Below are 16,489 nucleotides of genomic sequence, written 5' to 3' on the forward strand. Positions count from 1 at the left end.
ATAGCAAGAATGAATAGTGCAAATAAGGTAGAATGTACCTCAGAAGAATGTGATTTATATCAAAACTTTCAAAGAATATCCAAGGGCTAGTCAATTCTGCTCCATCCCACCCTACTGGAATTTACATTCTTTTATTGCCTCTCTATCACTTGTGGGGTGTCTAAGACAACAGTACTGGACCACCTTCCTGAACATCTCCAGGGTGGAGGCGTTGCCAAAAACTTGTGCATCTCCAGTGTGCAGTGACCTATGACACAAAAGGAACTGAGTGAATGAACAAAAGCAGCATACCAGAGATCTTGGGAAAGAAACCTATTGTTCATGAGTCCCCCCTGCCCCTCATGAAACAAATTCTTTTGGGATACCTGGGAGAGCTTAAGATGGGTCGCTCTTCAGAATTTGCATGTTAGGGAAGTAGAGAAATAAAGGGAGGATTTCAACAACAGGAAACTACACTATAGCCATAGACTAGTTTACACTTGTTCCTTTCTGACCGTGATTTAGCAATTGGCCAGGAAAGCCTTTACATGGTTCCTGTGATATATAAGTATACCTGGTACAAGTACAACCAAGCAGCACTTGTGTAACTTAAGACTCTAAACGCTTGAAGAAGCGTTTTATTTTGCTTCCTTTTCCACCAATGTTTAAGTGCTAGGTGCACAACACTGCTCAAAAATTTGTTAGTATGGGATACAGTTATGGCTAAGCTGTATATTCATGTGAAATTGTCTTAAAAGCTTGAAGGCAATAGGTGTTTCCAATTCCAACCTGTCAATTCAATGGTCATAGAAGCAAAGCAGTTAACTTCTTAAGTAGCAGTTGCATTAATCCTTCCATCACTTTAGCCAGATTAATAGCAGAGGGACTCTGTTGTGTTAGGACACAACACAGAAGTGAGTTATGTATAAAAGCTATACTACCCTCCTGCCCCCATTACAACCCAAGTGTGGAGAGGTGTAGTGGGAGGGTAGTATTAACACATTTCGACCAGGTGCGGTGGCTCACACCTGTAATCCTAGCACACTGGGAGGCCAACGTGGGAGGATCGCTTCAGGTCAGGAGCTCAAGAACAGCCTGGCAAGAACGAAACCCAGTCTCTACTAAAAAAAAACAAAAACCAGAAAAATTAGCTGGGTGTTGTGGTGTGCACCTGTAGTCCCAGCTACTGGGGAGACTGAGGCAGGAGGATCGCTTGAGCCCAGCAGCTTGAAATTGCAGTGAGCTATGATACCGCCACTGCACTCTAGCCAGGATGACAGAGGGAGACGGTGTCTCAAAGCAAACAAACAAACAGAACAAAAGAAAAATGAGGAAATCAGCAGCACCAATTGGTATGATTTTAAACCCCTTATGCAGCTGAATTCCCTTATCCTTCTTAAATCATCCCACTTTGCAAAGACTAACAGGTGACTTGTGGTAGCACATTGTGGTTGTTACCATTTGATATAAAGCACAAATTCATAAGTGACAAGTCTTATTCACTACTTAAAAGCTATAAACTATTCCCACCCATTAGGAGGCTGGGGCTAGAGACAGCAGTGAGGGAGCTTCAGTATAAATGAGTCTCACAATCCTGGTTACCAGATTTGCCACATAAGCAGGCAAAAGGAGAAAACCAGCAGCAGCAGATTGGAGAGGGACTGAAACATCAAAGGTAGTCTAATATACAGCACAGCTCACTCCTGGGAAGAGGTAAGCTGACTCAAGCACTTTGACTTTGTTCATATTGAAATATATTCCCCTGCTGGCCATTGCTTCATTTCCCCCAAATAGTCACTACCTTCTCTCAACATGAAATGACAAGCCATCAATTGATTAAGAAAAGTAACTTGAAATTATTAAGCTACTAAGGTCAGAATCCAAATATCTGGAACTGGGGTGCCAATTCCAATGCTCTGCTGTACCGTTTACCACTTCTATACAACTGTTTGCTGAGTCTTTATACCCCAACCTTCAGCATTTTCACTGGAGGGAGGTCCCTGGGGCTCTTGACAGAATTCAAGGCATATTGTTAATGAGATTTCTCCCAGCACTATTTCTTGCCTCTAGACTTTTAGAGTGCTGCCCTTCTGTCCCTGGGGCGGGAATGTTTACATCAGGTGGCTTTTCACTCCTTCTGGACTCTTCAGTAGTAGAGCAGTATGTAGAAAATCGTGCCACCTTGGTTGCTCATTGCTAGTTATGTTGATCCAGAAAAGGAGTCATATTCTAGGATGCTTTTGAGACTCTGACACAAAGTAGCTCAAAGCACCAAGAATAAATCCAGCAACAGCACAGTGAAGAATATTTACCTGAGTAGGCACCAACAGGAGATGAACAAATGTTGCTGAACAGAAGGGTTTTCCCCGAAAAGTCAACTATACCATCAGAAAAATCGAGCTCCTACTAGAATACACACTTTCCAGAACATTATAAAATAAGTCAATGTGATCCATCAGATTTTATACTAAAAAATAAAGCAAATCAAATAATTTTTTAATAAAAAAGGAAAGCCATTAAATTTAGATTCTACCATATTCCATAAAAGCTCTACTTCTGGGAAAACGGTGATGATGCACATAATTGATCATCTACTTCTTGGCTGGTCCAAAGGTAGCGAGTTACCTCAACTGACTGTTCACAGTTAGTTACAAATCAAACTCCTACTCTTTCTCGTCTTCTCACTACTGCACTTGACTAGGCTTTGAAAAAAATAAAAATAAAATAAAAAAAGAGATAAGCCATTTCTTGCTGTAAAACACTGGAAAGCAGACAACAACGAATTGTAGAAGTGATCTCTCCTGAACAAGGAGACATATTATCACACAGTTCACACCTTTCAGATAGTAAAGGCCATTCTGGGTATCTGTAGATAGCTGGTTTTCACTCAGTGATTTTTTTTCCAATGCTTAGTCAAATCTTAATTATTTTAAAATGGCACAGATACTACCTGGAATTATGTAAGTCTAGCCTAACATTCTCTAAGACAAGCTGGGATTCAAACTCAAATACAAGCTAAACTCTTTCATGATAAAGATAAAAATTTTAAGTATTTTTCAAGAGCTCTGGTTATAAGGAACAGCCTACTAGTTTCACGGCAACTCCAATCCAGGTTTAAAAAAAAAAAAAAGGACTCGAGTTTATGGAAACTTTTGCTAATTTTTTTCAGAAGTTGAATACACATGGAAGAGACAAAAATCAGAGCAATGCCAGAAAGCAGCAATATTTGATTCCTCTCTCTTTTTCACAAATACCTCACATACTAATGCAAAAAAAAAAAAACAAAAAAACTCAAAAACTAAGCTTTAGAGGTGTGTACAATTGAGAATCTACTCTGAAGATTTCTTTTCCCATTTCCTACTGTGATCAGTTTTTTAAAATAATTCATAGACTTGTTTAAAATTCCTGTAAAAAGGAGGACCTGGTCTTCAGTTAAGTCCACATAACAAAATAATATGCTAGCAAAACACACATAATAAAATTCTAAAAATGTGGATACCACGGACTTGACCTAGAATCAAGTTTCCTCCCTGCCGTTCCACGTATCCTCTTCTTTTCATACTTCAGCATTAGGAGACAAGGATAAGCAACAATTGTTACTTCCAAGATCACCAAATCCACCTTTCCAAAAGCACATATTTTCAGTTTTTAAAAAGTACCTGATAATGTTGTAGCTCAGTAAAGTACTTTTGTGTAATTAAAGCATTAAAAGCATCAGCCTGTTTTTTATTTTGTGACAAGTTTATTGAACAGTATTCAAGACTTCATCTTTATAAACAAAAACCTCTGCTGAATGATGCCACGGCAGTATTTGGTGGCAATGCTGTGGCCACACTGGCAATGAGCCATTTTACTGTGTTTGGTTTCTAAAGTTTGGACTACTGTTGAACTGCCAGGTCCAAAAATTTAATGTGGTAATTTTGCAAGGGTGGGAAATAATTTTTAAAGTTATCACCACCAGAAGTTCTTTCCAAAAGATTTAACTAGCAGCAATTTTACATTTTCTTGTTTTTCAAGTGTTCTTAAAATTGATGAGTGGGTTTTATTATTACACACTCACCCCACACCCGTACATAATCAGAATCCAGTAAAAGGGAATCAGAGTTTAAGGCTTTCATGCATCCTTATCTTTATGCGAGATGACTATTTCCACCTAAAAAGGTATATGTTTGCTTACTTCCATACAGTCCTAGATTTTCATCCAGTGGGTAAGACTGACCTTAGCTACATTGAATATTATCTGAAATTTTGAATAAAAGTTTCCTAATGGAATTTTCATTGTTGATGATGCTTTGACAACTTGGAGTACAAAGCTAGAAACTACATTTCACTTAACACTGTGTAGCATTAAAAAAAAAAACAAAAAAACCCACTAATAATTGTACATCCAAACTATGTGTAAACACAGAACATATCTCCAAATTATGCTTGTGAACTAAATGTTTCACTAAAGTTCAGAAAAGTTTACAAATTTGCTTATTTATAAAATACATTTGTAGATTTCTCTAATCCTTTAAACCAAAAGAAAAATGAACACCAATTAAAACTCAGAAGGGAAAGGAAAAAATTAAACCTAATGGAAAAGATTCTCTCCCATTATTGTCAGTCACCAAAATCAGACAATAAAATTTACACATAAAATTGAAAATATCATGATAGTGTTTACAAATGCACACAACTTTGAGCAAAGCTTTACAAATCCTTCATACCATACAAAGCAAGTGAGAAAATAATGTAAATTCATTTCCACCCCAAACCTAGTTCCTAGGAGAAAATTTACCTAGGAAGAGAGGTATGAATTGTTTCACAGAACACATTTTCAAGAATATTTTTTAAACTGAAACTCCAATGCCCAGAACAAGATAAACAGTATGCTTAGCAGTTTAGCACTATGTTAATAAGTCTCAGATACACAAAAATCAAGTTCCAGAGGGCAAAGCATTTAATTACATTTCACAACGAGAAGCACTGTTGTGATTCAACGAAATATGAAACATAGTTCTCTCCAGTTTCTACACAAACCACTATTTTCTTAATTTATTTAATTCAATGAACAATGCAATCAAGTTTTCCTTTTCAGCATTTATCTAAGATGTAGAAATAACAAAGTAGTTGCAATAAAAGTATATGAAATATTTAATAAGAATGTACGAACACATAACCAAAATAAATTGTGAAAAAAGACTTTCATCTTCAAACAACCCATTTTTCTAAAATGAAAATAGTCAGCTTTCCAATGGGGAAAATATCTGTGGTTGAAATAAGACTCCCAAGCAGCGCTGAAGTTTTTTGCATTGTCTTTGGAATGAGAAATGATTACTTAACAGAAAACTTAAATTTAACAGCATATACAAACATCATATTGCTTAAAATAAGAAGGCAGTATCTAGTGATCTGTGTCAAACCAAATTTGTATTCATGAATTATCAAAAGACCCACAACGCAGCCACCTCTTTTTTGAGTCTAAATAATCCTTTCTTTAAACAAAAATCCTGTACTGTCAATCCTCTAAGAGTGTAGTGATGAAAAGGCTTTCAAATCTTATCACACAAATGAATCTGTTGCCACTCTAACCCCAAATTACACAACGCTGTATTTCAGTGTTCCACTAACTTGCAACACCAGAAAGGCACTATATATATATATATATATATATATACTTTTTTAAATAGGAAATACTTCTTTTAAAAGGCTGACCCTTTTGTAAGTACACTGATTTGTAGGAAATGTTGGGAATGTTTCAAATCAAGGCAAGAGGGCCATGTAAAAGATAAAATTTGTTTTTCATGATATCTCAACAATCTCCCATTTTGTGTGTTTATAATATAATGTGACACATCTTTAGAGTATTTTAACTCAGGAAAGTAACCCTAATTAGAGAGCCTTTGTGGCAGTGAACAGGACATTGTAAAGTGAATGTTTTTATGACAAGGACACTTACCAACCAGAACCCATTTGGTCCCTCCTGCCCTAGTGTCCTGAATTCCAAAGAAAAGAGTATGAAAGGGCAAGGAGTTTCAATTTGCTACCCCTTGGCAGCTGTACTTATTTATACTCTCTATGAAGAATTTTTGTAAACGGGCTCCTGATCAAACAACTACACCAAAAAGCCTCCAAGTAACAGGACTAAACGCATTATCAATCTATAAACCAACTTACAGATCTTTTATTCTATAATACTACTGCTAACAAAGCTAACAATTTCAACTTCAGTTTTAAAAATCTTGATACAATAATACTCTTTCTTATGTATGGACCCCTTTGTTTTCTTAAAGGCCAAAATTTCACATAAATTGGGACAGAAGAAAATTGTTAGAACAATTAGTCCACAATGGACAGGAATTCAAATCAAGCTTCTTAAACATTGATTATTAAAAGTGGTTTCTGGTTTTTGATCCCATCCAAACAACATGAACACTTTTTAAACTGACTAAACCAAAACTTGACGGTCAAACCAAAAAGGCTCTGGTAGGTAAAGGACTCCATAGTTTATTTTTATGGCAAGTCTTATTCCACACAGTTCTAAGTGTGACATCAAAGTTCAAGGTTATAGCACAAACCACGTGTGGAGTTTTATATTTAGGAAAAAAAACCAACGAAACAGTTCTGCTCATTTACAAATGAGTCAATTACGTAAACAAAGCAGCAAGTTCTGAAGCAGGACTGTCTATACAGCAAGAACCCTCAAGAAGCAATAAAGGTACATACAATGAATCTGTATACAGAGATTTTATTCAATTTTTAAAGAAAATGAGGACTTTAGACAAAGCTTTACCCTATAACAAAGCAAATCTGTCCAGCTTTAAACCAAATTCCGAGAGTAGCCAACTTCTATTTTTCAGCAGCTGGCAAGAACACCCTCAATGAGCTCTACTTTCTATTTTCTTCATCCCATATGGTATAAAACAAAACCAATCTAGACTCCTTGATAAGCGTCATGTGGTCATTTGAGTTTTACAAATGGTTTTTCTAATGGTATGCCAAAATCATTTTTGTGTTCTCTCCAGATAGCTTTACTGTAACATATAGCAATGTTTATCCTGGTAGTGAGTCTTCTGTAAACAGTCAACCAATGCTCTATGTTATGAAAACCAATCTATATGCAACTGAAACAATCCACAGGTTCTAACCTGGAAATACTAGGAAAACAATCTGGATGCATTAATCACAGCAATATGAAGATCTATCCTATAAAGAATTGATGTGAATGGCTACCCTAATACAAGTTTTACTTTTCTTGAGCCTATAGGCCTGTCATTTAAATCAATGACAGCAGCTGTAGCTTCATCCCGAGACTCGAAGGCCACCATGGCTTCACCTGTGGGCATACCTTTTTCATTGTATTTTAAACACACTGAGCCTGGGATTACTTGATAGCCATAAAAGAAATCTAAAATCTCATCAATAGACACAGTAAAGGGCATGTTCTGCACTTTAATTACTGTTGGACCTGGTTTTCCAGAACTAGATCCAAAGCCAGGGGGACCACCAATATGGATTGGGCCAGGGCCAGGCCCAGGCCCAAAAGCCGGCGGCCCACTCAAATGCCCCGGGGCACTTCCAAGACCAGGAGGGCCAGTCCCAAAACCAGGGGGACCACCTAAACTACCAGGGCCATTTCCAAAATTCTGAGGGCCTCCTCCAAATCCTGCTGGCCCACTTAAATTATTTGGTCCACCTCCAAAACCTGGAACATCCAGTCCTAGACCAGGCAAAGCACTGTTTCCAACTGATGGCATACCGGGCCTAGCATCACCAAAGGCCCCTCCTAATCCTGGAGGAGGGAGTGGTGGCCCAAAGGCATTTGACCCACCAAAATTACCAGGAAAGTTAAATGGAGGCCCATTGTTGGCCTCTTTTGACCCTACGGTCAGAAAGGCATGCTCTTCACCTCCTGCACTGGGCATTCCTGCACCAGGCATTCCTGCACCGGGCATTCCCGCACCGGGCAGGCCCGCACCAGGCATTCCCGCACCGGGCAGGCCCGCACCGGGCATTCCAGCACCGGGCATTCCGGCACCGGGCATTCCGGCACCGGGCATTCCGGCACCGGGCAGTCCGGCACCGGGCAGTCCCGCACCAGGCATTCCAGGACCGGGCATTCCGGCACCAGGCATTCCAGCACTGGGCATTCCCGCCCCGGGCATTCCTGGTACTGCAGGATTACCTGGCACAGGCATCTTTAATCCCTTTTTTCCTTGGGCAGGGGGATTTTTCTCAATCTCTCTCATATCTTCTAGGGTCACTACGTGAACAAAAGCTTCTCTCCCATTAAGTTTTTTACGGTGTAAGCGTTCAGACTTACGTGCATCATCTTCATTTTTAAACTGAACCAATGCCTGTCCTAGACCTTGCCCATTGTTATCAACAAGAACATGTACAGCATTTTCATCCACTGGAATTCCTTCTAGGAACTGAAGAACATCCACCTTGGTAATGCTGAATGGAATATTTGTAATGTGGGCACAGACTTTGGCAGAGTTGACATCCCCTTCTGTATTTAATACCATTTCTCTCTGGTCATAGCTGAAGTTCTGCAGTCTTTTTCGAATCATATCTATCTTTTCTAGCATACCTTTCTTAGTAATTGGATGAACTTGAATAAAGCGATTGCCCATGTATTGTTTATGACGACACAGAGCAGCCTTATAGTCAGCCTCATTCCTGAACTCTACAAAGCCTTCACCAGTTGCTTTCCCATTGGGTCCATAAGCTATATAAATACTATCTTCCACAATATCCAACTTTTTAAAAAAATCAATGACATGTTTGTTTTCTGCTTCAAATGGCAGCCCTTTCAAGTAAACACAAAACCCAGCCTCATGTGGTGATCTTGACCTTGACCTTTTCTGCCCACTGGGCGATTTTGACCTGGGAAGTGTCTGAGGAGGGGGATGCGTTTGTCCAGAAGGTCCTATATTTTGCTTAAAAGTGATATGGCCTCCAGCAGCTACCCACTGTCTTTCTGTGGCAGGGCTAACTTCCACATAGCGTTGAATCATCAGCATTCTGTTTCGTTTCAAAGCTTCAAATGTATCTTGAGGGGAGAGAAACTTAACCAATCCATTCCCATTATTTCGACCTACATGATCTTTCAACAAATGCACTGCATCAACACGGAGCCCATGGAAAAAATCTCTGACATCATTTTCCATTGCAGAAAAGGGCATTCCATGCACACTGACATAGAGATCATCAGGGTTGATGGGAAGTGGCTTCACACTGTTTTGAGAGTTCATCTGAATAGGGTTAACAGGATTCAATGGACCCAGAAATATAGGGTTCAGGTTATTGTTCAGATTCATAGGTGCTCCAGAGCCATTCATTCCAGCAGGCAGAGGTGCCACAGGTGGTGGATTCAAGGGCGGCATGCCCGACATGGGTGGCAGTGGGGTCATGGGTGGCACAGAAGGGACTGGAGGAATTGGGGGCACAGGAGGCACAGGAGGCAATGTAGGTACTGGAGGAGGAACTGGTATTGGGGGAATGGACGGCATCGGTGGTAAAGATGGCATCGCTGGGATTGGAGGAATTGGTGGCGGTGGGACCGTGTTCATTGGAGAGGCTGTACTTGGAACAGTCGTGCTAAAGGTTGGGCTCCCAAAGGAAGGCCCCATATTTGGAGGAGCTGTTCCTATGCTGGCTGTGGAAAATGTCTGTATGTTTTTGTTGCTTTCATGAACAGAAGTGGTGGCAGTAACTACACTGGGTGAAGGATTATTAAAGTTGGGTACCGTTGTAGGCAAGTTTACCCTGCCACTCATTCCTGAGCTAGGTGGCGGTCCTGATCTACTAGCATTTGCTGGTGGTATATCTAAGTTGGCAGTTTCAAAACGCCTACGACTCAGTTCAATCATATTCTGCATTTCCGTTTTACTACTCAACAATAGTGTTACTTTTGACCCTTTAATTGTACCACCTGTGCGCATCATACCAAGCCTTGCATCTTCATCAGTGGCAAAAACGATGAAAGCCTCACCCAGTTCACCCCCTACAATATGCACGCCCCCATCAGGGATGGTCAATCCAGAGAAGAAGTGGCGAATGTCCATGGTCCCCGCCACAATTGGGAGACCTTGCAAACGGATGACCACAGCCATGCTGCGCTGAAACCACACACACCTGCAGATGAGAAAAGGCAACGGCCAGGTCAGACTCCTGTTTATCACACCAAGTTTTTAGCTACAAGAATGACCAGCTACCATATTAGGCCCTCAAATATTCCCTCAAGCTATCAGGCAATGTCTTTCTTTAATTTAGATAGTCTAAAAACTGAACATTATATGCCATTTACAATGTAAAACCTAGACAATTTCAACTTCCACAAGGCATTAATTCTGGAAACAATTAGCAGTTCAGTCCCAAGACTCAAAAAAAGCTCAGGAAAAAACAACTGTAAGATAGTAAAATCACCATATACATCACATCATACAGACCACTAATCATTCAGTAAGATTTAAAATAAATGTGTTAAGTCTTATCAGGAAAAAAAGTTTTACAATCTATAGGGGAAAAATATGTAAAGGATGCATTAAAGTTAATGTGTAAATCTGGTTTAGCATCTTCTCTATACACTTGATAATTTCATAGACTTATCAGAGTGTGAGTTTATAGAGCTCAGTCTCAAAATGCATAAGAAACAAAGCTAGAATACTAATGAATTACAAATAAAGCTAAAGTAGATTCAAGTGACGAATGAGAACTGATTACATACTTCATCCTAAAACTTCTCAATCTGCCTTACAGCTATTATTTTTTTATTTCAGCATATGATGGGGTACAGATTTTAAGGTTTCAATAAATGCCCTTTCCCCCTGCCTTACAGCTTTATTTAAAATAAAACCACATGTGGATTTATTATAAACAGGGTTAAAACATTCTAAGAAGCCAAAAGAAATAGTGAATAGAATAGCCAAAATCTGAGTTACCTATATTCACTTCCCCCAAAGTAGAACCTGGTTATAGTGCCATTCACTGTGACAGTTTTATTAAAACTCAGGTCCAGACTGGGCGCAGTGGCTCACGCCTGTAATCCTAGCACTCTGGGAAGCCGAGGCGGGTGGATTGCTCGAGGTCAGGAGTTCGAGACCAGCCTGAGCAAGAGCAAGACCCCCGTTTCTACTATAAATAGAAAGAAATTAATTGGCCAACTAATACACAGAAAAAAAAAAACCAGCCAGGCATGGTGGCAGATGCCTGTAGTCCCAGCTGCTCGGGAGGCTGAGGCAGGAGGATTGCTTGAGCCCAGGAGTCTGAGGTTGCTGTGAGCTAGGCTGATGCCATGGCACTCACTCTAGCCTGGAAAACAAAGCGAGACTCTGTCTCAAAAAAAAAAAAAAAACCCTCAGGTCCAGAGACTCAAACCCAAACCCTCCATTTAAAAAAAATTTCCCTTTGTTTTCCCCCTGGGAGAAGGCTGACAATAAAAAGGAGGTATTTTTTGTTTTTGTTTTAGAAGAACTAGGGTGTGAACTTTACTCAGTGGTCATTGCAGTCTCTGACCCTATGTAATTCCTGGGGGATATCTGGTTGCTAATTGATCTCCTTAGATATTATCTATTTTGATTTAAACAAAAAAGAAGTTTCTCTTAAATTTCTGCATTTCAGTTCTAAGGGCTTCTAAGAGCAAATGCAAGGGCTGCCCTATAGAAAATGACAAACCAAATTCTTGGAACTGGAAAAAATATTACTATGAAATTAATGTGGTCAACAACATAGGGTGTTTTCCAAGCTATCTTAAAAATCAATTTTTAGACCAGCGTGAGCAAGAGTGAGACCCTGTCTCTACTATAAATAGAAAGAAATTAGCAAACAACTAAAAATAGAAAAAATTATCCGGACATGGTGGCACGGGCCTGTAGTCCCAGCTACCTGGGAGGCTGAGGCAGGAGAATCCATTGAGTCCAGGAGTTTGAGGTTGCTGTGTGCTAGGCTGACGCCATGGCACTCTAGCCCGGGCAACAGAGTGAGACTCTGTCTCAAAAAAAAAAAAAAAAAAATCAACTTTTAAATGTAAGCTTATTAAAATGGCTCTGTGATCTCTAGGAAGTTATAAATTATTTAAGATTTGGTTTACTTCTCAAATAAGAACATTAGAAAGGGCAAGGTTTCCTGCTATAAGCACTAAGAATTCTGAAACTCCATGAAAGCAGTTCTTTAATGTCAAATACTATGGAAATACTAATTCAATGCAACAAAGTCTGTAGTTATATCTCAATATTATGATTGCTGTTTACAAAAGAGAAATATATTTTTTGGCTTTGACAGTTTTATCACACACTCAGACAAAAATAAAAGCCACCTTCAAATTTAATACAGAAAAGACGGACTGGCAAACAGAAAATGCTCTTTGTGAAATGATCATAAACACTAGAAATATAAGGATGGTGGAGAAACTTTTCATTTATGGACTGTAAGAGTCAACAAGAAAAATTAACATCATATCAACAGACTCTTTTCTCCCTATTTACTATGTAGCAGCCTATAAGGAGATTCATCAGAAGTTCATCAGACGTTTCCAAGTCATTAAATCAAATTTGTATTCCTTACTGAATCTAGAATATGTGGCCATATGCAAAACTGAGATAGCATTCCTGTTCAACTTTTAAAAATGCTTAATCACTTTGTATGGGGGGAATATCATGGGCAATCCAAGTACCCAAACAACCATAGGCAATCCAGGTACCCAAGAGAGATATATTAGTTTGCATTGGGACAATAAATAGGAACTTAATAAAGTCCCAAAGGCCGGGCGCGGTGGCTCACGCCTGTAATCCTAGCACTTTGGGAGGCCGAGGCGGCGGATTGCTCAAGGTCAGGAGTTCGAAACCAGCCTGAGCGAGACCCCGTCTCTACCAAACATAGAAAGAAATTAATTGACCAACTAAAAATATATATACAAAAAAAAAAAAAATCAGCCGGGCATGGTGGCGCATGCCTGTAGTCCCAGCTACTCGGGAGGCTGAGGCAGGAGGATAGCTTGAGCCCAGGAGATTGAGGTTGCTGTGAGTGAGGCTGACGCCATGGCACTCACTCTAGCCTGGGCAACAAAGTGAGACTCTGTCTCAAAATAAATCAATCAATAAATAAATAAAGTCCCAAGAACACAAAAATTAAACACTGGGCTAAAGTGACATACACAGTTAAGTATTTAAACCATTTTCTGCTGAGTAGGGATTTTCTCAAAGTCTGTACAAGGTACACATGAAAGCATGCCATTGAAAATGTGCCTCAGATTACCAGCTAGAAAAGGGCTGAGTATTAAACCAAAGTAGAGCACAAGATTTATTCTTAAAGCCACCTGAAGAGGAAAAGTTTTTAGGTTCTGAAAAATATGAAATAACATCTGCTATTCTGCTACTAAGTAACTTTCACAGATAAATCATTTCAACCTGTCTTGAGTCTACATTAGAAGAGGGTTAGATTCCATTTGCTAAGGATCCATCTGAAGTCTAAAATTTGTACTCTAAAACATATGACCCAGTATCTTTACTTATACCTCTAGGGAATATAAATAACCATAAACAAGCACCTGTATATGTAATTAGTCTAAAATGCTACCCAAGAATAAAACAGCTATTTACTGCCTAACAATCAGGAATGCAGCAGAAGAAATGCATCCACATGAAACTGACCCCAAAAGGAAGCAACAGCTGTTCAAAGTACCCAATCCACCCCTCCCCCATCCCTCAGATAAACTTGTAAAAAAAAAAAAAAAAAAAACCACACACAATTTAGTTACTACACACAATTTCATGTTTCTTAATAAGCGATCTCATTTTATTTTGTATAAAAACAAACTCTCTATTCAAAATCTCTTACCTGATAAAACAAGAGATGTATTTTCTTAACAAGAAGTAGAGGCCAAGTCAATCCTGTGGGCAACCAATTAAAACCAACTTTTAGACTGCAATAGAGAATAAATGGAGGCAAAAATCAATGCAGGAAACACAATACAACACTCACAGGCCACACTGAACTGTACATTATGAAGGCGAGTCTGAAACCACCAGAGTACTTCATTAGAAAGCATATTTTAAAAAAAAAGAGGAAATAACAACCAAAATCCCACATGCGCTTTTTGCTTGGTATTGCTTTCAAAATATTTAAATATTTACATACATCAAGAAAATGTCAGAAATTAGCCCAAAAATGAATCAATTGAAAACTAAAACAGTCATAAAGCTCAGCTTCACAGCTAGTCACTGATCTTCTACCACTTGATGATTAAACCAGCCCAGAAAACTCTGTAAAATGAGTCTATTAGCCCAGATTCTCACCAGTTTTGATGCAAAAGCACAAGTTCGCACAATAACAATTCCTGGACAAACTAAGTCATCAATTCAAGGATACTCATGGAAATTATTGCAAGTACTCTTTTAATTCCTTTGCACCAAAATAGCATCAAATATCACAAAAAAAATGAAGTAAAAGCTCTGACTATGAGGACTATTTCCATTGGGGTTCAAACTATTAAAGAAAAGTGGTTTTTCTTCTAATAGCACAACAGTTTCAAAAAAACTTGTTTAAAAAAATCCCTAAAAATGTCTGGCACAGTAACAGTATTTCCCCAAATAACAACAGGTCACTCATCTTTCACTGGAATTTCTTCGAAAGTGGTAAAGTTATGAACAATTCACAATCAATATATATGACCAAATGACTAATTCAGAGAAAGAGCATAGAAGAAATTTATCACTGTTCAGTACTAAGATTATCAATAGAAAACTACTCCAAATGATGCTTCATTTTAAACTAATACTTTTCAAGATCAAGATACTAGTGAGCTTAATCACCACCACCAAAAAGTAAAACATATTTCAAAAATTCTAAGTGTTATTCCAAACTTTAAATGACAAGCTAAACATCCTCTAGTCAACTACTCAAATTACTAAGAAACAATGAGACCGTTTAGCCACAAAAAGTTATGCAAATGTCATCAACACACTTTCAAAAGCCCAAATCTAGCATAATTACAGCTGAAGAGTCTAAACACTCTTCATTTAAAAGGCACATAAAATTCTTTATCTAACTGGTTACAAAGGGAGATATGAAACAGAAAAGGCTTGCTTCAAAGTAAAGCAATGAGGAAGGGCATGGATTATTGCAGTATTTATGTACAGGTTTGACACTAGGAGCCACAGAACCAGGGTAATTTTCTAGTTAAGCACTTGTGATAAACACGTGATCCCTAGTGGAGACTCCAAAGGGTCTGGTATAAGGCCAGGGCATATGCTCTGAATATAAGGGAAACAATCGCTTCTCGGTCTTTGGCTAAGATCAAGTGAATATAAGGGAAACAAGTTCCTCAGCCTCCTTCCTTCCAGACCCAAAAAGGCATCATATGTCCATCTCCAGAAGGACAAATTCAGGATCAGCCAGTTAAACTCAAAGGGAACTTACCAGGTCTACTCTCAAAATCTATATGGTTACCTGAACTTACTTTAAAAGGGAAAAGACTTTTTATTCCACATGGCAAGGTAGAAAGGCCCAGTTGAATTTGGCAAATGCCTAGTACAAGCTTTATGTGTTCAACTTAAAGCACAAAATCAATCCAGATATAAATTTGTGATTCTCTTCTATTTCAGCAAAGAGGAAGCCCTCCTCTAACCCATACCAAGGAAAATTATGCAGAAAGTTGAAGCTAGAAGTCAGAACTTCACAATCCTTGGTATTATACTTCTTTGTTCAAAAGAGAAAGGTAAATGGAAATAGAACTGTAGTACTTTTATTTTTTTTGACACCTCACTTTGTAAAGATCACAGTAATTTAACAGAGGCATCACTGTTTTCCAGGAATCTATGCATTCCTGTGTTCTAAATGTCGGCTAGCAACTGAACTCAGGATTCCAAAATCAAAAATCCATCCCACTGACCTTAAGCTTTGGTGAACTTTAGAAGGATAACACTGAAATAATTCTATACAATAAAACATTTAAAATATATATTTCATCTACAGATAGAGCATAATGGTAAGGAAGGAGAAAATTGGCCTGATTTGCCATTAAATCCACTGATATATTTTAGAAGATCTAAAACAAGAAGCTTGCGTTCGTATGTTTTCCATTCATGTCATGAATTAGTCCTAACATAGAGGTTTGCTTCAGCTTGACAAATACCAGATACGTGAACAAATTACAAATATCTGCTACAAAAATTTAGTATGTTATAACACAGACTTTCTTATCACTTGGAATTTCAGAATAAAGTGACAACAAACCTTTTATCAAGAAGTCAAGGCACAAACTAGAACAATTTCCACTCTTCATCTGGTAATAAAACACTCAAAAGTGAACTTTAACTTTGTTCAGTCATCAGTCTTTAATTGACAAGAATGAGGATACAGCAGAGACAAATTCTTCAGATCCCAAAGAAACAAAAGACCAGCAACCCCTCAAACGTTCACCTCAGAGATGAGCAATAATCAATCTCAATGGGCACAATGCTATAAACGGTATAAGCACATTATGATAGGCATTATGAAACAATCAGATTCATCTACTTGATTTTGT

The 16,489-nt window shown here is 38.5% G+C and overlaps 1 protein-coding gene across 10 annotated transcripts in view; it reads right to left on the reverse strand.

The window, feature by feature from the left end:
• CPNE1 (copine 1) overlaps positions 1-16,489 on the reverse strand; it is a 37,542-nt gene that overhangs the window by 18,172 nt on the left and 2,881 nt on the right. For 2 of the 10 annotated variants that reach the window (XM_076011060.1, XM_076011062.1), the window contains exons 2-3: positions 13,801-13,885; positions 6,456-10,101 (exon numbers count right to left, since the gene is read on the reverse strand). The exons of 3 other annotated variants lie outside the window; for them this stretch is intronic. In XM_076011060.1, coding sequence (XP_075867175.1) covers positions 7,191-10,079 — 2,889 coding nt within the window. In that variant the 5' untranslated portion in view covers positions 10,080-10,101; positions 13,801-13,885 and the 3' untranslated portion in view covers positions 6,456-7,190. Of the gene's footprint in view, positions 1-6,455; positions 10,102-13,800; positions 13,886-16,489 lie in introns of those variants that run through there. 5 more of the 10 variants (XR_012923741.1, XM_076011061.1, XM_020281954.2 and 2 more) reach the window with 5 other exon arrangements.

Source organism: Microcebus murinus, chromosome 16 (assembly GCF_040939455.1).
Source record: "Microcebus murinus isolate Inina chromosome 16, M.murinus_Inina_mat1.0, whole genome shotgun sequence".
In the NCBI taxonomy this organism is placed as follows: Eukaryota; Metazoa; Chordata; class Mammalia; order Primates; family Cheirogaleidae; genus Microcebus; species Microcebus murinus.